The sequence below is a fragment of the Myxine glutinosa genome, chromosome 10, assembly GCF_964187855.1.
Source record: "Myxine glutinosa chromosome 10, kmMyxGlut1.1, whole genome shotgun sequence".
In the NCBI taxonomy this organism is placed as follows: domain Eukaryota; kingdom Metazoa; phylum Chordata; class Myxini; order Myxiniformes; family Myxinidae; genus Myxine; species Myxine glutinosa.
This window is the reverse complement of record NC_136270.1, coordinates 22,818,625-22,842,065: the sequence shown is the minus strand read 5'-3', so window position 1 is coordinate 22,842,065 and position 23,441 is coordinate 22,818,625. Positions and strand designations below refer to the sequence as shown.

Here is a 23,441-nt window from a genome sequence, read left to right as displayed (position 1 = left end):
CATGGGCATCCATAATCTTCTTTCCGAAGGCCTCAGAGAGCTCTTTTGATCTAGGCATGGTGACGCCGCACACTTCAACAACAAAGAGCAAAGCAAACTAAATGTCTGAGGTTGTTAGGTGTCGTTAGGTCGTTAGGTGTCTCCCAACAACTTCAGGTTGGCAGATCAGGTTGGCAAATTTGTTGCGGATCTCTCGAAGCCCGTCGACGTACAGAAGGGGGGTGTTACGTATTCGGCCCGAATGATTGTTGTTATGATTATTGTTGTTGGTTAGAAATATTCTAGATATTATGCTTATTGTGACTTAAGGGTGAAGGGTTGTTGTGGTTAAAAGATTTAAAAGCGCTCCTGGTAAAATGTGGCCGGAAATCTGGATCGAGACCGGAAGAGGTGGAGCAAAGGAAAAGAGGTGGGAGGACATCGAAAAGAGACGTGGTGGTTGAAGCTCCAGCCCGAGCGTTCGACGTACAGTGCGAGTGAACTTTGCGTCCTTGAAGGGAAGTTCGGGCGATAAGAAATATCACCGGAGTGCGTGGAGCCTGTGTCGTCGGGTATTCTCATTGAGGTTCCAGAGGATCCAGGCCTTGAGAATCCGGTTGGGAGCGAAAGCCGTCCGCCATCTTCACCACGCGAGCACCCTGCAGTGTACAGGCTTTTGTCGTGTCGGCTGGGCATTATTCCCCGGTGGATTGCCGGGGACGGCTGTGCCAGAAAGGGGCTCGTGAGAATTATCCGGAGGCTCGCGGATTGAACCACAACGTGTATGTCGGAGCGCGTCTTTGTGAGGTTCCTCTCCACCGCTGTGTTGCTGGGGGTTGAGCACATGACCTCGGGGTCGTCTCGCTCGTCTATGCCTCAATTGAAAATCGGGCCTTGACTCCCCGATCGCGGGAGCGCACAGAGGCATTGGGACTTCACCTTGGAGGGGTGCAGAGACATTGGGGGAGGTGCCGTGAGTGTGGCTGTGGGGTTAAGGGGCTTGACAAGGATATTATCGTAAGATTTGAAAGTAGGGGTGATTGCCCCCATTGTTGTATGGCTCTTTGTGTGTGATTTATAATATATTATTGTTTGGTTATAACCTGGTGTGGTTGCATTATTGCTTTGACTGTTTCATTTGCTGGTTCCATTGAGGGACATTATTTGCTGGATTTCAACCAAGGATAACACATCTTTCTGCCGGGGACCCTCTTGGGGTTCGGAGGTCCACCGAGACCAGAGGTAAGGGGGGGGACCCCGTAACAGGGGTTAAACCCCTTTTCCCCCTCGGGTCTTCGAGTCCACGAGGCCGAGTCGCCACTCACGTAGCGGGTGTGGGAAAGGGAATCGGGTCGATTCCACACGTACCTTTGGTACCCACGCTGCCACGAGAATGGGGACTGAACTTCGCACAAGCCACACTAATCGAATACGCCGAGCGGTTTGCGTATCAGGTGACTCGTGCCGTTACTTTTATTGAAGCCTATTCGAGCGGTTTTATTCGTGCGATGCTATGCCAATAGTGAAATGATGGGAACGATCAAATAGGAGAAAGAACACAGGTTTATTTATAACGTACAATGATCCAGATAAAAGGGAAGGGACACAGGGCAGATGCTTAACAGTCTTAACTTATCCCACAGACATGGGCCCACTCACTCACGTGGGGGAAAAGGGGGAAGACCAGTTCGCGCGCCAAACGCGCCTTGACGCCGGTCGCTCCCGGACAGCTCGCCGGGCGCGGCCCTCCGATGTTCATGGCACGTATGCTGGGAGCGCAGGCAAGGAGGTCGCGCGTCTGTGGCCCGGAATGGATTGTCCTCACAAGCGCGATTAATACAGCCGCAGAGCGCAGGGCACAGGGCACGGGGAGAGTTTGTGTACAGCGACGCTATAACAAGCAAGGCACTTCACTCGTGCTGAGACAAAAACTCTGACTCGGAGACTCTGCACTCTGACTCAGGGGCTGGACAACTCTCTCTCATTCTTGTCTGACACTCCGACTCTCACCTCTGCTGCGGGGGGCTCAGGGCTGGGTCTTATATGGCCCCTCCCCAACCTTACCCGAATGTTCCAAGCTCCTCCTCTCGCTGCCGTTGTGAGCCACTCCCCTTGGGCTCCGATTGGCTGCTCGCGGCTTACCGGCCTTTCCCCCCTGCAGCTCCTCCCTTCGGCCTTGCCAGACTTGTTCCAGGCCGAGCACATGGCATTTCAGCTCAAAGAACACCTAACTCACTGGCCTGCTCAACGCAAAACTAACACAGGAAAGGAGACTACACTTACATTTACTAAGAAATAACTAAACTAAAGCGAGGCTACATGTTGTGGTGCATCTACCTACGAGGGGGGTTATCTTTATTCACAAAACCGCAACAATATGATAAAGAAAATTATGTTTTACACCAAAGGAACCTAAAGCAATATTTATCAGCAGGATTGATACGAAAGAAGATTCATAGAGTTATACAGTTTAAACAAAGGCATTGGTTGAAGGAGTATATTGATTTTAACACGCAAAGGGGAACCAAAGCAAAAACGGATTTTGAGAAAGACTTTTATAAATCGATGAATAATTCTGTATTTGGAACGACGATGGAAAATCTTAGAAATAGACAAAACATAAAACTTCCTACATCTTGGAAACAAGCATCAAAATTAACTAATAAACCTAGTTTTCAAAGAGAAGTGGTGTTTTCAAATAACTTTGTAGCTATTTATTTGCAAAAAGAGAGTATTGAAATGGATAAACCTATTTATATAGGAACGACGGTTCTTGATTTATCAAAATTACTAATGTATGATTTCCTTTATATTAACTTGAAGAAGAAATATCAAGATAATGTTTCTCTACTTTATACGGATACGGATAGTTTTATTTTGGAAATTAAGACGGAAGATGTTTATTCAGATATGCTTGAGGATATTGACTCGCATGACACGAGTAATTATAAGTCAACCGATAAGTTGTTTTTCTCAACGAATAAAAATGTTATTGGAAAGTTTAAGGATGAATTAGGAGGAAAGGTAATGACTGAATATGTTGGATTGAGATCTAAGGCTTATGCTTATAAATATATTGCTAATAATATTGAAAGATGTGATAAGAAGTTGAAAGGAATAAAGAAAGGTGTTATTAAAGAATAAATAGGCTTTGAACATTATTTTAATTGTTTAACTTTAAACACGGAAGAGTTTAGAACCATGAATGCGATCAGAAGTTATAATCATCAATTTTATACAGAGAAGGTGAACAAGAATGTTCTTGGGGCTTATGATGATAAAAGGTTTATTTTAGACAATGGAAATGATTCTATCCCTTATGGACACATAGACATAATTAAAAAAGAAAGTAATCTAATAATAAAATGAGTTATTGTATCAAGTGCAAAAAGAAAACTAAATCTAAAAACATCTCCTACGATATAAATAAAAAGAATAGAGTTTGTGAAAAGGGAGAATGTGTAATATGCGGCGCTAAAAAGTGCCAATTCATCCCATCCAAAAGCGGGGGTGACATACAAAAAAATTTATCAAGGATTAAATTTACAACAACGGGGATCCCAGGGGAACTGCATCTACCGGGTTATTCCTTCTGTGGTCCTGCAACAAACTTGGAAAAAAGATTAGATGAGGATGGTAATCCTAAACCTTTGTCTAAACCTAAAAACAAGACTGATGAAGTGTGTATAAAGCATGACATTGCTTTTGGTAAAAACGATACATTAGCCGGAAAACACAAAGCCGATAGAGAAATGCTGTATAATTAATCTGTCTTTGATTTAAAAAATCTACCGCTGAGAGAGAAACTCGAGAAGATTCTCGTGGAGAATGCGACAGCTCTTAAATTGAAATTTGGGATGGGGGCTGCCCTTCAAAAAAAACTACTAAACTCCAAGGATGATATTAAACCCGAGGAAGGGGTTATTTTAGCTAATGAGTTACACAAACCTATAATCACAAAGTTTAAACGAAGGAAGGTTTATTCCAAAGGTGTAGATTACATCTGGTCTGCTGATTTAATTGAACTAAATAATGATAAAGGGTACAAATATGCTTCAACCATTATTATTGATTTGAGAAGTAGATTTGCCTGGGTTGTTCCCCTGAAAAACAAGAGGGTAATACTCTGATGTTAGCCTTCCAATAGATATTTAATAAAAGTAAGAGAACGCCTAAGAAGCTGTGGACCGACGAGGGGACGGAGTTCTACAACAGCATATTTATGAACTTTCTTAAAGAGCATGACATTACATTATACAGTACCTTTAATGAAGGAAAAGCAGTTGTTATTGAGCGTTTTAATCGTACTTTGAAAGAGAGGCTGTATAAAAAATTCATAAAATGGTCATTCCTGATTTATTGATCAAACTTGTATGAGTCTTTGGACACAAAGCTTTGCTCCTGCAATTAAAGAATGTTCTGAGAAAGAGAGAATAAAGATAGTCTCTGTAGATTCATGGTTCATGGAAAAAGGCTTATATTACATGATATCACTGCTCTGATCCTCTTAACAGGTTTCCAAGAAGTACGGACCAGTATTCAGCATACGCCTGGGTGGCCGCACTGTCGTGGTGTTGACAGGGTACCAAGCGGTGCGGGATGCACTTGTTGGAAAAGCAGAAGAATTTTCAAGTCGACCTCTCGTTCCCATGCAACAATATTTGGGCATTGACAAAGGTGAATAAGTAGTTGCAATTCAGCTTTCTTTTTAAGGATCTATTTTAAATATGACAAATACTGTTGAGCAAACCCTTAAATGTACTCACTGCTGGGTACTGCTTACGTGTTGTTTATCTTCATTTTAGTCTTTGTAAAGCCTGGTATTAGCTTAATGGTTAAGGTGGTTTGCATAAGATCCTAGGGTCTTGAGTTCAATCCCCTGTCATGTCGTTCAACACCAGGCAGGTCGACTCAGATTGTCATCTTTCCGAAGTAGGCACAATGAATACCAGCGAGCTGGTAGGGGGCATTGCATTAGCAACACAACTGCACCCCCAGAAAATTATTGCAGCTGAGCAGCCAACATCTGCATATGAATAAATAACTAGAACAACACTCTTCAACGTCACGACGTCGACCAATATGCCTCCACCCACATTATTACCTCATTATAATACTTGTACCAAGTTTAATTTAAATCCATTCACCTGTCCTCAAGTTACCATATTTTTTACCTGACATGACCTCTGACCTTTGACCTCGAGACCCCAAAATCTAATCAGTTAATCTTTGCATCATTATACATATCTGTACCAAGTTTGAATTAGATTCCTTTGGCCGTTCTCAAGTTATAGACCTATTGCAGACTTTGACCTTTGACCTATTGACCCCATAATCTAATCAGTTAATCTTTACATCATTCTACATAATTGTACCAAGTTTGAGTTGGATTACTTCAGCCCTTCTCAGGTTATAGACCTATTACAGACTTTGACCTTTGACCTATTGACCCCAGAATCTAATCAGCTAATCTTTACATCATCATACGTACCTGTACCAAGTTTGAGTTCGATCACTTTAGCCGTTCTCGAGTTATAGACCTATTACAGACTTTGACCTTTGACCTATTGACCCCAGAATCGAAGCAGCTAATCTTTACATCATCATACATACTGTTACGGATTTGTCACTTCCGTTGTTGTGGTTTTCATCTACTGTAAACATTTTTAATTCCATGTACTATTATTGTTGTCGTTTAAGGGAAATAGAGATTACTATTTTCAAAAGGTAAAAAAGTCAATGTTTTAAATGAAACCGGAACCGGACGACGATGAAGAGGAAGAGGAGGAAGAGAAGGCGGAGCGAGTGAGTCAGACAAGAAGCCGAGCTGCTTCGATGTCTGGAGCGAACGATTGGCAAACGAGAGTCACGAGTGAACTTTGGGGTTTCCCGGGAAAGTGATTCCTGCGACAGAGTTGTCATCGCTGTGACAGATAAACCTGCGTGACAGGTTTTGCGGTTGATTCCGGAGAGAATCATCAGAGTGCCGTTATGCCACGAGAACGGGCCGTCGGCCATTTTTACCTCGCGCAGGATTTGCGCTTCGCTCAAGGTTTTTCCTCTCGCTTCAACCATTTTCACCGCATTCAGACTTTAATCTGGTGTGTGTGTGTGCAACGTGGCTTTTGAGTGGGAAATCTGCGGTTCGCCGAGTGGGAGCCGTGGAACGTCCACACCCGGGGGTGTGATTTCCCAGTCGCCTTGAGGGCACCTTTGTGCAGCTTTGGCAGTGTGACTGTGACTGTCATCCGAACGGGATTCTGGTCTCGATTAGACATCATTCTGACGATTACTGGAGCGGATCGACTTTGTCTTGATGCCGGAATAGAGACATTGGGAATGTTCTTCTTTTCGCTCACTTGGAGCACAGTGAGTTATATTGTACGAACCTGATGGTACCATCATAGGAAATATATATTGGTTGTACAATTGATTACTATTGTTGTTGTACCGTTATTCTTGTGTGATCTTAATACAATACTTGTTTGTTGGCAACAATTGGTGTGGTTTCACCATTGATCTTTGACATACAGAACAACACATCTTTCTGCCATGACTCCTCTCGGGGCTCGGAGGTACACCGTGACCGGGGTTTTGGGAGGAGCATGTAACAATACCTGTACCAAGTTTGAGTTAGATTACTTTAGCCATTCTCAGGTTATAGACCTATTACAGACTTTGACCTTTGACCTATTGACCCCCAAATCTAATCAGTTTATCTTTACATCATCATACATACCTGTACCAAGTTTGAGTTAAATCACTTTAGCCGTTCTCAGGTTATAAACCTATTACAGACTTTGACCTTTGACTTTTGACCTCTTGACCCCAAAATCTAATCAGTTTATCTTTACATCATTCTACATAATTGTACCAAATTACAGCACCTGCAACAAAAATGCTCTGTGATTATCTGTCAACCCTGCTGATGCCCTTGCGAGCATATCATTGCAGAAATCTATGTTTACAAATGAATATAACAAAGCTCGAAGCATTCCTTACAATCTGTTTCAGGTGTGAGTTGGGTTTCAGCTTTTCTTGAGCTTGAGAAGCAGTTTTTTTTAGGCGAAAGTCATTTTTTTGCATCAGAGCTTTGTGGTATCAACTGGAGGAGCCAATAGAACAATGATGGGAGAAATTGTTGGAATTGAGTAAATAAACAACTTCTTTCTCTAATGCTAACAGATGTTATTTTTCCCCATTTAATTACAAGTAAAAACTTGTGCATAATTCGTTCTTCGTTTGTCCAGGATTGGTGTTAGGCAGAGGTGCCTGGCATCGCACCCTGCGCCGCTTTTCTCTCAGTACGCTGCGGGATTTTGGAGTTGGCCGGCGTTCCATTGAGGAACGTATTTCAGAGGAGTCCGAGTGCTTATTGAAACGCATCTCTGCTCTGGAAGGTAAGTGCTGAATCACCTTTTATTACCTCCACCACCAAATGTGGACAGTGGTTATGTTCTCAACCACGTTTGTCTTGTTTGTCTGTTTGTGAGAAGGACATCTCAAAATAATATGGACGGATTTGGACTAAACATGGTGGACAGGTTGGGTGTGTGACAAGGACCAAGTGATTAGATTTTGGCGAAGATATGGATGCTATATTTTTTAATTCAATCCTCAGTATTAGGGGTAGAGGGGTGGAGGCACTGTTGTGTCGAAGCAGACGAGTTAACCCCTCCCAGCCCTTTTTGTTCTGTGAAGAGCCAACTTTCTATATTTGTCTTGTTTCAATCCAAAGGGCTGGTTGTTCTGCTTTTGGTTTCTTTGTGTAGCCCCCACCTCGAGTGGCCATGTAGGCTTTGTGGCGGGCAATATCCCATTAAAAAAAAATTAAGAGATGGGGCCAAAAATGATATATAGCATGAGATTTTAGAAAGTTGTGGATGAGTTGTGACAAAACTTGGTGGACGAGTTGGAAAGGTGACAGGAACAAGCCGATTATATTTTGGTTCAGATCCGGATGCAGATCCGGCCTATCAGTGGGATACAAACCATAAACAGTTCACCCTGGTGGAGCTACAGTGCCTTCAGAAAGTATTCACACCCCTTTGCTATGACACTCCAAATTGACCTCAGGTGCATCCCATTTCCTATGATCATCCTTGAGATGTCAATACAACTTCATTAGAGTCCACCTGTGGCTAATTCAATTAATTGTACAATATTTAGAAAGAAACACAACTTTCTATACAAGGTCACATAGTGCATTTCAGAGCAGAAACTCTAACATGAAGTTGAAATGGAAACAATATGGAACTACTCAGACTCTTCTTAGAGCTGGCCATCCGAACAAACTGAGCAACCTGGCCAGAAGTACCTTGGTCATGTAGGTGACCAAGAACCCAATGACCACTCTGGCACAACCAAAGAATTCCTTGGCTGAGATGGAGGAACCTGCCGGAAGGACAACAGTCTCTGCAGCCCTTCACAAATCTAGGCTTTATGGGAGAGTGGCCAGACGGAAGCCACTCCTGAGAAAAAGGCACATGATAGCATGCCTGGTGTTTGCAAAAGGGCACATGAAAGACTCGGGGGGCAAGAGGCAAAAGATTCCGTGGTCGGATGAGACGAAAATTGAACGCTTTGACCTGAATTCATCCGCTTTCATATGCAGCTTGATGGAGTACTGCTCTCCCCTCTGGGCTGGTGCTCCTGCCTCACACCCAGCTCGGCGTCATACTGTAGAAACCATGGCTTTTACGATCATTGGAATCTCCTGTGATGAAGCTGATTCTGGGGGGCTTTTCTCTCTCTCATCGCAGGCAGGTTGGTGGTCTTTCTGTCTTCTACCGACTCCTCTCCGGCCTTGCTCCCCCAGCTCTGTCTGTGCTCTGTCCCCCAAATTTTCCTGCAGAATGCACAAGATCTGCCTGCAACCCTCTTGTGGTGAAACTGCCAAATCAAGACTCTCTGTTCACCTTCATTCTTTCATTCCTCTTTTTTCCCGCATCTGGAACAAACTGCCACACACTCTTCAATCCCACTCCTCCTTCCAGATATTTAAAGCAGCTGTTCACCACCATCTTATATCTTCCCCCATCCTTGATCTTTTCTCCACCCGAAACCCACCGCCTTCAAATTCCGTTTTCTTTCCTGAAAGCCCCTGTATTATCCATCTTGTTTATCCTACGTACCGTGCCCCAGCCCTTTCTCTTCGACAGATCTCCCAGTTCTCTTCTGTTGTTGTACTTCCCTCTCTCTCCCCCTGTTGTCTCCCACTCCCTTTTTTATACGTTCTATGGGTTAGCACTTATATGAGCCTCGACTAAGTATACAAAAAAAATAAAAAAATAAAAAATAAAAATGAAATAAAACGTTTTTTTTAATGCAAAGCGCTTCGTCTGGCAGAAACCGAACAGCACTCATCACCCATCTCACACCATCCCTACCATGAAGCAAGGTGGTGGCAGCATCATTCTATGGGGATGCTTTTTAGTGGCAGAGACTATGAGACTTGTTAGGTTAAAGTGAACAATGAATGGAGCCAAATACAAGCAAATCCTTGAAGAGAACCTGCTTCAGAGTGCATAAGACCTTAGACTGTGGCAAAGATTTACATTCAAACAGTACAACGACCCCAAGTATACAGCTAAAGCAACACAGGAATGACTTCAGAACAAGAATGTGAAAATGACTGAGTGGCCCAGCCAAGGTGCAGACTTGAAACCCATTGAGAATCTGTGGAAAGACTTGAAGATTGCTGTTCACCGACGCTCCCCATTCAACTTGACAGAGCTTGAGCAAATCTGCAAAGAAGAATCGGAGAAACTACCTAAATCCAGATGTGCAAAGCTGATACAGACATACCCAAGAAGACTCAAAGGTGTATTTAGTGCCAAAGGCGCTTCTACGACGTATTGACTCAGGGGGTTGTATACTTATGTAAATTTGATATTTCTGTGTTTCATTTTTAATTATTTTGGAAAAAAATCGAAATAAAAAAATATTCCACCTTGAGATTATGGGGATGTGCCGATCTGTGACAAAAAATCTCAATTTAATCCATTTTAATTTCAGACTAAATTTGATTAATGTGTGGCCATTAGCTACTGAAAGCTGGGTCATGATGATGTTTGTTTCTTCCCCTGCACTGCCAAACTCTGGAACGCTTTACCTTCTCATGTATTTACAAACACTTACGACCTTCCCCTTTTCAAAAAGCAGATTTTAAGGCCTAGCCTCGATGATGACTATATAGTCTGTAACTGTAATGTAAAAAAGGCTGCAACCAAAGAAAATGTGGAAAAGGTCAAGATGTGTGAATACTTTCTGAAGGTGCACTGTATATGATCTACCAAGTGCCGTTGTAGATTATCTTGTTTGTCTTTGTTAATTCTTGAATAATACCAATGAAAGTCCATTTAAAACATTTATTAACCAGCTCTTTTGAAAGGATGTTATTTACATTCAGGTATTCAGCACAAACATTACTGAACTTTGTTCCATAAACCAAGTGGTGCTCGCCAGATAAGACATTTTAAGATACATGCTATCACCTGCAGCACCTGGCATCACCTACACCCAATTATGTCTCGTAGGTCGTACATTGAGAGCTAATATTGTGGCTGCAGAGTATTTGTGAAGACTTTTGTAGCTGCATAAGAAAAATATGCCTGTCATTCGACTTTTCAGGACTGCTGTGGGTCCACCAGACCATTGTTGTCTGAAGACAAAATGGCATTTGTGATTGACATTCTGGGTCCATTTTGAAAACGTAGTGCACTCACTAAGTGTTGATAAAGTTGCAATGCTCAAAAATCCCGTGAACTGTGTAGAAATCTGTGTAGAAACACTGAACAAACTGCTCACTCAACTTATCTCCGGTTCCTCCTCCAATCCCTCCATCATCTTTGTTTTTTTGTTTTTTTTAAATTGCCTCAAAATATATGTATATACATATGTATATATTTATATATAATTTTTTTTCTTTTTAACATTGTTGCGGTTTTAGGAAACCGCGCAAAAACAATGGCAACCACAATACATGTCCCTCAGTGTAGTTATTTCCATAGTGTAGTATTAGAATAGCTCCCTTCCCTTGTGTCGTGGGTTAGAGTGCCAAATGCGTTGGTGAAGGGTAGCAGAGGCTTTTTCACCTGTTTTTCCTCAGGGGGTAATTGTTTTATGTGCTCAGCGCTCCTCGTGCCGTATGTTCGGAGGATTGTTCCTGGTGCGCAGTGCGTGCCGGGGGTGTATCCCTAATTGCGCCAAAACGCATTTCAAATGGCACGCTAAAACCAAACCGTCACACACTCCATTTTCCTCCAGATCGTTCCTTTATACACGACACGTAAGTACATCCTAATGCCGTTATTTTAGTTGCACTTTTTTACACGTACAGATTTTTACACGTACATACACGTATTACACGTTTACACGTATTACACGTACAGATTTTTACGCGTACAGATTTTTACACGTTTACACGTATTAGACGTACAGATTTTTTTAGTTACACTTTCGTAGATAGCATGAGAAGATGTGGCATGTGTATCGGGGTAAAGAAGAGGTCGCCATAATGGCTATGTACCGTACCGTACCCTGCTAATTAACACTGCGATCGATGGTGTCAAAAAAGCCTCTGTCTCCTAAATTGAGACTTGACATCTCATTACAGTGTATAAGGGTGGGTGGTGTATACGACGCTTCAGTAGCGCTAAACTTCCAGATTGTTCTCTTTTTTTTTTTGAACGATCTATAAAATCATCATTTTGTTTAAATTGCCGGGGCTTTCTATTCGTGGGTTTCCCTTTGTGAATCCATTGAGGCAATCTTTGCAAATACAGTATGCTCAAATGATGGTGGGTTGGTGAACTATTTTCCACATTTATTACCTTCGCTACCAAAGGTGGAAGGAGGTTATGTATGTTTTCACCCCTGTCTGTTTGTCTGTGAACAAAATATCTCAAACAGTTGCGGACGGATTCGGACAAAATTTGGCAAAGATGTAGTGTATGTGACAAGGCGAAATGATTAGATTTTGGTGAAGATCCGGATTCGGATCCGGCTACTACAATTTTCTAAGTGAATCTTCACCATTGCGTGACATGGCCAACCAGGTGGAGGTTTGCTCTCTACTGAGTGCCGTTCTAGTTTACCTAATTAACATGGACCATCGACACAATAACCCTCTCCACAACTCTCGAAGATCATCACCATCATCTACATCAACGCGTCCTTATCATCACCAGCCTCAACGTCACCATCGCATTATTGGATCAAGTTTATTGTCATCATTGGCATTTTCCTGTTCCGAGGGATTAAAATCCTCCAAAGAAACGGATAGCCGAATGAGCTTAACACTGCGAGGTGTTCAGTCAAAAATGGTCCGCAGTCCGTGCGTGGGAAACCCAGGCCTCAGTCTGCAGTTCGCTCCTCCTCACGATCATCGAAACCTTCAAGGTCCCTAGCGTGAGAGCGCTATGAACTGTGACTGCATGGCACCAATGTTCCAATGCAAGAGGAGGGAAAATGTCAGAACACGACCTTTCGTTGAGACTGTCCCACCGCAAGGGAGCTTATCGGCGACAGTTCACCTCCAGATCCCGAAACCGAGAGAAAGCCAAGAGAGAAAATGTCGGGGAGAGCGTTCTTTTGTACTCAAAGCTCTGACGTCATCTGACGCCGCCCGTGCCTGCTCTTATCAGCCAGTCCCTCTCTTCGTTGCTCGACAAATCTCACCAAATCACTGCTCTCCAGGGCGTGGCCTCACGGACCTGCCTGCTCTTGTGACCACCCGTCGGTGGTATCATCATTGGTGCTCAAAGTCCTGTTTCCAGTTAGCTTTTATTTAGTGTCGTTTAATGTGCTATTTCCTGGCTTTGTATGTGTGCTGCATTGTCATAAGGAACAGAGGAAAAATAACAGAGACCATTTACACACAGGGTATTTACCATTAATTCGTAACTAATTAACATAACCCCACCCCTCTCATGGGGACACTTATATGCGCTTACACGACATCTGGTCTAAACGAATTTCCTACTTATGATACATGGGGTTTCTTCTTCATCATGACATATGGAGCATGGTAATCTATACAATTCTACCTGGCTCTAAGGTAATCATTGCCAAGCCCCCACAAACGTAACAGTATTAAAGGTAAGTTTCATGATCTTAACTCAAGAAAATAAACTTATGTTCTTACAGGAAAATAATAAAATAATCGAGTAAGTGGTTCGCAGGTACAGCCGGACCGAAGGATGAGAATAAACCGACTGCGGAGTTGAAGGAAAGACCGATGAGGTGAAGGAGAGGTTGTTGAGTTGAAGTTTTGGTGAAGCGGATTATTGGGGGATTGAGGATATTAAAAGCGGCAAATGGGAAGACATCACACAGGGAACACACAGACGAACCTCACAACGCATTTCCCCCATCAATCTCTTGGACAAAGGGCAAAGGTCGACCCACCACATAAACGAATTAAATACCTCGTTCTGGGGAATGCTGCGTGTACATGAATGCTCTCCCCGGGGTACATTTCCAAAACTATAACAATATTTTTCCTCCAATATCCGATTATTTTCTGAATATACCATTTTGAGCTCCTCTTAAGATTCATATTTTCCCACATAATGCATAATCCAGGTTTTGTTTTCCATTGTTCCTTCATCTGTGACAACATGTTTTTTTTTTAGGAAAATCCTTTGAGCCAACATTCTTCTTCAACTCGGCAGTATCGAACGTCATTTGCTCAGTTATATTCGGTGAGCGCTTCGACTACGACAATGCCACATTTGTGAAGCTTCTTGCAGTCATGAACAAGGAGCTACAATTACTGGGAGGCATCTGGACTCAGGTGTGTGTGTGTGTGTGTGTGTGTGTGTGTGTGTGTGTGTGTGTGTGTGTGTGTGTGTGTGTGTGTGTGTGTGTGTGTGTGTGTGTGTGTGTGTGTGTGTGTGTGTGAGTATGACCACAACGTGCCGAAAGCAGATGTCAGGCAGGACCTTCCAAGGACAAATCAGAGAGATCTATTAAAAGTTTCACTGCCGTTTAGGCAAAGCGAGGAAAGCAATTACCTGCCAGTCTATGATCGAGGAACGACTTCCTTTCAATGGAATTTTATATTTTGAACACTGTAGAATGAAAATTGGCTGCGGTTTTGCTGTATTTTTGCTCTGAAGTCTCTTTTAGTTATTGAATAATACTGTTACGGCCACTGGCTTCGGGTTCTACTATTAGGGGGAGCCTCGGTTCCTCCTGGACAAATGCATCCGAGGCCACTGTGTGCGGATAACCGCACAACCCGGCGGGTTACTAATCAACCGTGAACGCCAATCAGTGTACCAGATCCCCCGGGGTCCTCCGTCTAATTACTGTTTACCTGGAGATAACGTGGCTTTCTATTGGGTTTTCATGCCAATCTGTGGGAACTGAAATGTCCCGGCTAAGCACAAGTACGGGCTATACTCGACCAATGAAAGAAATGACATGCACAGACAGATTGGAAGAACAAATCCACGGGGTTTATTTACAAGTGGGGAGCGGGGAAAGGTATGTGTGCATTCAAACCAATGGGTTTTATTGTATGTACAGCAGGGAAGGACACGAGACATGCAATAGGGAGGATTTGTGTAGATGCGGCAATGCACAAGAGCAAAAGAGACACAGTGCAGAGTTAACCCATCCCATTATCCCCTTCGTACAAACTTACTAACACTACATTGGCACCAGAATCACACCGGCAGAGTTTGAGAGAGAGAGGGAGAGAGAGATAACGAGGTTAGTTCATCCTCTACCTCCCTGCATTATGAAAGGGGTAAATGGGTTGAGCTCTTTTAGTTATGAGCTCTTTTGGTTGAGCAACTGGTTGAGCTCTTTTAGTTATGGACTAGATAATTGTTGATCTGCTGCTCTCTGCTCCAGTTTGGATCCAACACCCTCGTCAAGTCGTCCACCTTCCCATCCAGAACTCTGCTTTCCGCCAGATTTGTGAACCGTGGATCAGACCCAGACTCCAGCATTGTCCCAGACTGACTCGTAGACTCAGACCAACAACAACTAATCTATGGCCGATGACCGCCTTTTATCTGCCTGGAGAGGGAAGGTGCTAGGCAGGGATCAGGATTCATACACCTCCTCTTCCAGGCGTGGCAGCTGGGGGCAAGGTTCATATGCTATCCCATTTTGGCCCCTGATATTAATTCAGCCTGGGAATTCTTCCACAAAAACCTGCTCTCCTAAGGTCGACATTGGTTCCCAGGATTCAGATCAGGACACTGGTCCAAGTCAGGTGATGATTTATCAAAGAAGAACGACAACCCCAACATGTTTTTAGCCTTATTGGTTCCTTACAATATTCTTCCTGCCCGAAACACCAAAAGGGAGTGCAGACCGGGAAGAGTAGAATGTTGCATAATTTTATTATTTGGAAACAACGTTTATTTTGTCAAAGGATCTTTCAAATAATTTATGATGCAGCATAATGATGATGTTCATACATATAAATATTTTTAATTTAAAATTACTTCAGAAATGGTGTGGTGCTGTCTGTCTTTCCCTCGTGGTCCCCCTGTGCTGTCTTTCCCTCGCGGTCCCCCTGTGCTGTCTTTCCCTCATGGTCCCCCTGTACTGTCTTTCCCTCGTGGTCCCCCTGTGCTGTCTTTCCCTCGTGGTCCCCCTGTGCTGTCTTTCCCTCGTGGTTCCCCTGTACTGTCTTTCCCTCGTGGTCCCCCTGTACTGTCTTTCCCTCGTGGTCCCCCTGTGCTGTCTTTCCCTCGCGGTCCCCCTGTGCTGTCTTTCACTCATGGTCCCCCTGTACTGTCTTTCCCTCGTGGTCCCCCTGTGCTGTCTTTCCCTCGTGGTTCCTCTGTACTGTCTTTCCCTCGTGGTCCCCCTGTACTGTCTTTCCCTCGTGGTCCCCCTGTGCTGTCTTTCCCTCGTGGTCCCCCTGTACTGTCTTTCCCTCATGGTCCCCCTGTGCTGTCTTTCCCTCGTGGTCCCCCTGTACTGTCTTTCCCTCGTGGTCCCCCTGTGCTGTCTTTCCCTCGTGGTTCCCCTGTACTGTCTTTCCCTCGTGGTCCCCCTGTGCTGTCTTTCTCTCGTGGTCCCCCTGTGCTGTCTTTCCCTCGTTGTTCCCCTGTACTGTCTTTCCCTCATGGTCCCCCTGTGCTGTCTTTCCCTCGTGGTTCCCCTGTACTGTCTTTCCCTCGTGGTCCCCCTGTACTGTCTTTCCCTTGTGGTCCCCCTGTGCTGTCTTTCCCTCGCGGTCCCCCTGTACTGTCTTTCCCTCGCAGTCCCCCTGTGCTGTCTTTCCCTCACGGTCCCCCTGTGCTGTCTTTCCCTCATGGTCCCCCTGTACTGTCTTTCCCTCGTGGTCCCCCTGTGCTGTCTTTCCCTCGCGGTCCCCCTGTACTGTCTTTCCCTCACAGTCCCCCTGTGCTGTCTTTCCCTCACGGTCCCCCTGTGCAGTCTTTCCCTCGTGGTCCCCCTGTACTGTCTTTCCCTCGCGGTCCCCCTGTGCTGTCTTTCCCTCGTGGTCCCCCTGCGCTGTCTTTCCCTCGGGGTCCCCCTGTGCTGTCTTTCCCTCGCGGTTGTCAGCTCTTTCACGAGCCTCGATTCAGTATATAAATAAAATAAAAAAGATCTAAGTGATATCAGCTACGTTTGTCTTTTCTCAGCTATACAACGCATTCCCTTTGCTTCGCTACATACCTGGACCACATCTCTACCTGGCGAAAGAATCAAGGAAGATTGCCAACTTTGTTCGAGGAATGATTTCACAACACCAGTCTGTTCTTGATACCTCCAATCCCCAGGATTACATTGATGCATTCATCGTCAAACAGTCTAAGGCAAGTGTGTGTTTGTCTGTCCATCTATCTACCTATCTGTCTGTGTGTGCCTGTCTACCTATTTGTATTTGTTTATCTGTCTACATCTGTGTGGATCTGTCTATATATCTGTCTGTCTATCTATCTATGTGTCTGTGTGTGTCTGTCTATCTTATCTATATTTATATATGCCTGTGTCTATCTATATATCTACCTCCTGTCTGACTGTCTGTCTGTTGTAAGATTGCCCTTGCATAATGTCTGTGTAATGCAATTTTGTATTGTCTGTCTATCTATCTAACTATTTAGACAGACACAGACAGAATGCGATTGATGTAAGAATGCACTTTTGCTTTTGTGAGGCAGAGGGAGTAGGGGGGGAGTTTGAGGTCCAGAAGGGGTAGGGAGGGCAAAGATAGACTTAGTTGAATGTAGCTCTACTTGTTGATTTATTTTCTCTGCTGCCCAACCCACATCACCTCCATCTTCTGCATGCTCATTTTCATCCCATGTTTCTCAAATGCCTCCTTCCACGCCCCCACTACTTCCTGCATCTCCTGCCCACTCTCCACCACAACAGCCAATTCGTCCACATACAATATCCTCCCCAGAATACCTTTCATAATTTACCTTCCTACTTACAAGCTCCATCACCATGATAAACTGGAGTGGGCTGAGAGAGCTTCCCAGCCTCAAACCACTGAACTCCTCCGATATACCAGGACCAATGAAAACTCTTCCCTTTGTTCCTTTGTACATCCCTTCCACCAATCTAACTTCTGCTCCCCACACTCCCATCCATCTCAGTGTTGCCATCACAATATCTCTTGGGACAGTGTTGTAGGGTTTCTCCAGATCCACAAATCCCAATGCCATTTCACCTTGCACCTCCAACCTCTTATCCACCAGCAGTCTCAGCATGAACGTCCCATCATTTGTTCACCTACCGTTTATAACCCCCTGCTGCTCTTCTCCGACAACATCCTCTTCGTCCATCTAACTCCGACCTCTCCGACTGCAATTATTATCTCTGTACACACCTCATCAATGCCTGGCGTCCTTCCCTTTTTCAACCTCTTCAATGCAGTCCACACTTCTTCTTCTTCTTCCGCACTCTCCACCACATAACTCGGTAGCTGCAGCTTGCTGTTGCTTCCTTCCCGGTTCAACAGCTCTTTGAAACATCCTTCCTCACCCTCAATAGTGCGCCCATCTTGGTCACTAGCCTCCCACCGCCATCCTTAATCACTGTCCCCTCCCTCCCCACATTAATGGCTTTGCTATCCTCATGCCTGTCACGAGCCAATTTATGGACCATGTTCCTCCCATCATCATCTTCCAACTTGTTGTACGTCTCCTCTTCCATATCATTCCTCACTTTATCCATAGCTCTCCTTGCTGCTTTCTTCTTCTCCCCACACAGGTGCAGCCACCCCGCATCTGGCTTCATTCATCTATCCATGATCTTCTCGATCCTCTTACAAACCTCCTTCTTTTCACCAACTGCCTTTGCGACTTCCTCCATCCACCATACTTGGTGTCTATCCCTCGACGATGCACCCTTTTCCTGACATCCTTCCACACAACACTTCTGCAATTCCCCCAAATGCCTTTTTTGATTTGCAAATCCCCTTCAAATTTCAAGTCAATCGGATGAAATTTGAGGATTTTAGAAATTAGGCCTATGTTGACCGTTTGTCCTATGTTAACCTAAAAAAATAATGGATAGTTGAATTCAATGAGGTGATGTGAAAATCATGTTCAAATTTCAAGCCAATCGGTTGAAAATTGACAATTTTCGAGATTTGGCATACGTCGACCTTTTGGCCTATGTTGACCTCAAAATGGTGACTTCTATATCAAGTGGTCATGTAACATGCGGTAAAATTTCAATTTCCTCCGCTGAACGGTTTTCGATGCACGCTCTTAACAAAATGCAGACACGTACGTACGATGTACATAGGTATGTACGTACCAGGTACGTATGCGTCCGATCGCTTAACCACACCGTTCACTTCACCAGAGCAGGGTAACTACCTAGCCTGACCTCGCTTCTGGACCACTGCCCACCTGGCAGAGCTAATGCCATCTTGATCAATTTGGGATGCTGAGGTCACCAATCAGGAGCGCTGCTTGGGCTGATCTGGAAGATCCATTTTGATTTATTTTTCTTTTGCAATTTCAAATATACTCGAGCTACAGTCGCAAGTGTTATATTCTATTCAACAAAAATGTTAAGTAGTTACAACAGAAAATTGCAAACTTGCTTCAGAGTGTCATAAGAATCTTTAATTCTTAGAATATTTTATTTTTTTATTAGTAAAGGTACCCAGCATTGCCGGGCAATGCGGAGTAGCTTCATGGCGGGAACATTAAGAGAGGGGGTAGAGAGTGAAGGGGGAGCAGAGGAGGGAAAAGAGGGGAGAGGGAGGGGAGAGGGTGGGGAAAGGGGAAGGGTGGGAGAGAGGAGTGGGTAAATGCGAGAGGATGGGGAGAGGGTGGGGAGAAGGGAGGGGAAAGAGGATGGGGATGGTAAAGGGGTGGGGGAGAGAGAAAGTGGTGGGTAAACAGAGATGGGTAGGGAGACCGAGAGGAGTGAGTGGAGCCAGAGAGGGGTGGGGGAGAGAGAAAGTGGTGGGTAAACAGAGATGGGTAGGGAGACCGAGAGGAGTGAGTGGAGCCAGAGAGGGGTGGGGGAGAGAGAAAGTGGTGGGTAAACAGAGATGGGTAGGGAGACCGAGAGGAGTGAGTGGAGCCAGAGAGGGGTGGGGGAGAGAGAAAGTGGTGGGTAAACAGAGATGGGTAGGGAGACCGAGAGGAGTGAGTGGAGCCAGAGAGGGGTGGGGGAGAGAGAAAGTGGTGGGTAAACAGAGATGGGTAGGGAGACCGAGAGGAGTGAGTGGAGCCAGAGAGGGGTGGGGGAGAGAGAAAGTGGTGGGTAAACAGAGATGGGTAGGGAGACCGAGAGGAGTGAGTGGAGCCAGAGAGGGGTGGGGGAGAGACAGAGAGAGGTGGAGGAGAGACAGAGAGAGGTGGGGGAGAGACAGAGAGAGGTGGGAGAGAGGTGGGGGAGAGACAGAGAGAGGGTGGAGGGGAGAGACAGAGAGAGGGTGGAGGGGAGAGACAGGGAGACGTGGGGGAGAGAGAGAGAGACAGAGGGGGAGAGACTTAGAGTGGTGGGGGAAAGACCAAGAGGGGTGGAGTAGAGAGAGGATGAGAGACAGGGAGGGGTGGGGGAGAGACCACGTGGGGTGGGGGAGAGAGGGAGAGGGGTGGGGGAGAGACCAAGTGGGGTGGGGGAGAGACAGAGGGGTGGGGGAGAGACAGAGGGGTGGGAGAGAGACAGAGGGGTGGGAGACAGACAGAGGGAGAGAGAGAGAGAGAAGGTGAAAGAAGGGGGTGGGGGAGAAAAATAACAGAAAGTTGAGGGAAGAGGGGGGCAGTTGGCAAAGAGAATGATATGCTCTGCTTGATGACCACAAACACACACACACACACACACACACACACACACGCACATATAGGCACAAAATCACACACGTATACATACATACATGCTGTCCTACATACATGCATACATTATTACAAAAATTCTCCCATATGAACGCTTATTAGTGGACCTTTGAGACCGAGGCACTGCTATAAAGTTTATCTTGAAACGGACCTTTGGTCTTTGATCGATGCACTCTCTACCTTTTAAAGGAAGGAAATAGCTTAAAAAGAATGGAGCAGAAAGGCCACGTTCTTTTAATTCGATTTTTCATTTGATTTATTTTGCCTTCCTAACTCTGGAGATTCCCCTGTGAGGGAGAACTCAAGGGTCTTACCCAAAAAGACCACCTGATACAAAAGTTCATTGAATAGTCTTATTAAAACATTTATTTACAGAGCTTGGTACCAAAATTACTATCTGTGTGCGCATAGAGAGACGAACATGATGTCTGCCTAACATCACAGCCCGCTCTAACTGATAGCCTCAAGAAGCAGTCTTTATATTCCTTCATTATCCAAACAGGGGGAAGGGATATTTACATAACCGTCCTCCGAACCCGAGGGCAACGAGTTTGAAACACATCTTGATAAAAGTCTTGATACAATGGAAGTTTGTTTCAACATTTCACCAAATGTTTGTGAAGAAAAAATATGCAGATTCAAAACAATGGGCAGGGTAAGGTTGCCTTCCAAGTAATTAACCTCGACGAAGTTACAATTGTCAGTTCGACCTTCGGAGGAGGCACAGAGGGCTGAGCAAGCATTGTGAGCAGTTTCAAGATGCAGAGTATGCAGATTAGATCATGCATTTTACAATGGGGATGGGGAACATGCCAGACATTTCGGCACCAAATGTACCTTGAAACCTCCCTTCTGCTTCTAGTGTCCTTCAAACTAACTCATTTGAACATATATTCAATATATATATATATATACTAGCAGAAGTACCCGGCATTGCCGGGTGGGGGAGGGGAGGTGAGGGGGAAGGGGAGGGGAGGGGAGGGGAACGGGGGGGAGGGGAGGAGAGGGGGGAGGGGAGAAGAGGAGGGGGGGAGAAGAGGGGGGAGGGGGAGGGGGAGGTGGAGGGGAGGAGAGGGGGAGGGGAGGGATGGGAGGGGGAGAGGGATGGGAGGGGGGAGGGGGAGGGGGCGAGGGGGAGGGGGAGGGGGAGGTGAAATGTGAAAAAACGCAATCGCTTTTCGCTCTGAAATACGTGCGAATGCGTAACTGAGTTTATGGCGGCAAGGAACATCACGTAATCGCTCTGAGCGAATCAGCGCGCTGCTCTGCCACGCCTCAGATTCCGTACATAATATTCCTCGCTGAAATGCACTGAGGTAAAAATATGGTAAAAAAATATTATGAAATAATTTTTTTTAGGTCGGCCATGTTCTTCCCAGGCTCAATGGCCATGTCTATGCCAAATATCAAGCACGTGAGCCTCTCTGTTTAGGAGTCTATCGGTAACATTACACACACACACACACACACACACAAACTGTGTTTTATATATATAGATATATATATTGTTACAGATCTGGGACACCGCTCTCCCGTTAGCAAGGGGGGTTAACCCCTTGTCCGTTATACTGGCCGCCGCCGATCCTGGGGGTCTGTGACGTCACTGGTGGTCAGCCACGACCAGGGTAATCGGGCCAGAGGCCCAAAAGAAAGACCCCCCGAATACCTGCTTACCGTGACCTCCCAACCAGCGAGGAGACAGCCCCGCCCGAGTCGCGACGGTAACGGACACGCCGAGCAAAGCGAGTCACGACCCAGGCCGTTAACAATTACTAACCCGATTATAGCGGTTTTAATCGTGCCACGGAGACCAATGGACAGAAAAGACTAAAGCAACTGGAGGAAGACTAAACCAAAGCTTGGAGAAAGAGCACACATTTATTGTAACAAACACCAGAGGAAAAGAAAGATCAAAGCTGTACTAAGGTAGAAGGATGTAAAAAGAACACAGGGCAGCCTTATCTATACAGTCTTATACCCAGGACAGAACAAACAAAGACAGACTCACACGGGGATGATGACAGGAATGGCAGGAGAAGGTCCGTTCAGCTGGCAAAGGCGGCCGGTTCGGCTCGTTTGGCCGTCAAGGTTCCGTTCCGACTTTGCGCCGTTGGTTTGGAGCAAACCCGACAACCGCTGGAACCAACGTGGTTGCATCGACGCCACGACCCTCTCTCTCTCTGGGGATAATACTGGGATTTCCCCTCGCAGGTAAGGCACGATCTTTCTGCTGCGTGCTCGTCACCTCTGCTGGTCTCAAACCTTCTCTCCTCCCATCTCCTTGTGCGCGATCCTCGAACGCATACATTAAGTGGGGTCGTGACACGCCCTCGGCCGTTTGGGTCCCGCCCCCGTGCTGTTTGTAGCCCTATTTGGTAACGGAGCTGAACATCTCCGCCCTTGTGGCGAGGCACGGTCACACCTCTTCTCGGCGACCCCGCCCTTCTTGTCCAATACAGAGCACCAAGGCCAGTTGAGAGGGCGTGCACCCCACGCTTGTTGAGCTGCTTTGCAGAGAAATAGGGAGTTTGCTGGGGTATGGCGTTATTGAAGGGGAGCTATCCTTATTTGTTAATGCAACTTGGTGTCAATCTAGTGGATACAGAGCCTTAATTAAACATAGAATAGGAAATAATTAGCAAGATGATTCTAAGATTGGCTGCGTGTTGCGATGGCCTAGGGTGCGATATTTAATAATTAATAAAAGGGGATTATATTGCAAAGGGGGATATTTATAAGTGAAGGGGGGGGGGGTTCCCAAATCTGTAACAATATATATATACAGTATATATCTATCTATAATTCCAGTAATCTCTGTATGTCTGTGTGTTTGTCTGTGTGTTTGTCTGTTTGTCTGTGACCGCTGTTTCTCGACAACCACGGGTCCGATATACTTGAAACTTGCCAGATATATTGCTGGGGACCTGAGGATGTGCCTTTTCAAGGTTTCATATTAATCGGAGAAGTAGTTACCGAGCTATGTCCAAAAAACGATTCAACCAATCAGAGAGCAGCGAGCTATCACATGTGCCGAACGTGGCGAACAGACTCTGCCTCGGACGGCACATTTGAGAGCGTATTCATTTATTTCACGTTGGCAAACTATGTTGGCGCTATGTTGGCGCTATGTTGGCGTTAAACTATGTTTTAAAACTAATTAAAACTAATTTGCGATTC

The 23,441-nt window shown here is 45.3% G+C and overlaps 1 protein-coding gene across 1 annotated transcript in view; it reads left to right on the top strand.

Annotated features, from left to right (window-relative positions):
• LOC137434355 (cytochrome P450 2C5-like) overlaps positions 1 to 23,441 on the top strand; it is a 62,713-nt gene that overhangs the window by 3,961 nt on the left and 35,311 nt on the right. Inside the window, exons 3-6 of the mRNA XM_068127266.2 lie at positions 4,494 to 4,656; positions 7,230 to 7,379; positions 13,617 to 13,777; positions 16,599 to 16,772. Of these exons, the coding sequence (XP_067983367.2) occupies positions 4,494 to 4,656; positions 7,230 to 7,379; positions 13,617 to 13,777; positions 16,599 to 16,772 (648 nt within the window). The remainder of the gene's footprint in view (positions 1 to 4,493; positions 4,657 to 7,229; positions 7,380 to 13,616; positions 13,778 to 16,598; positions 16,773 to 23,441) is intronic.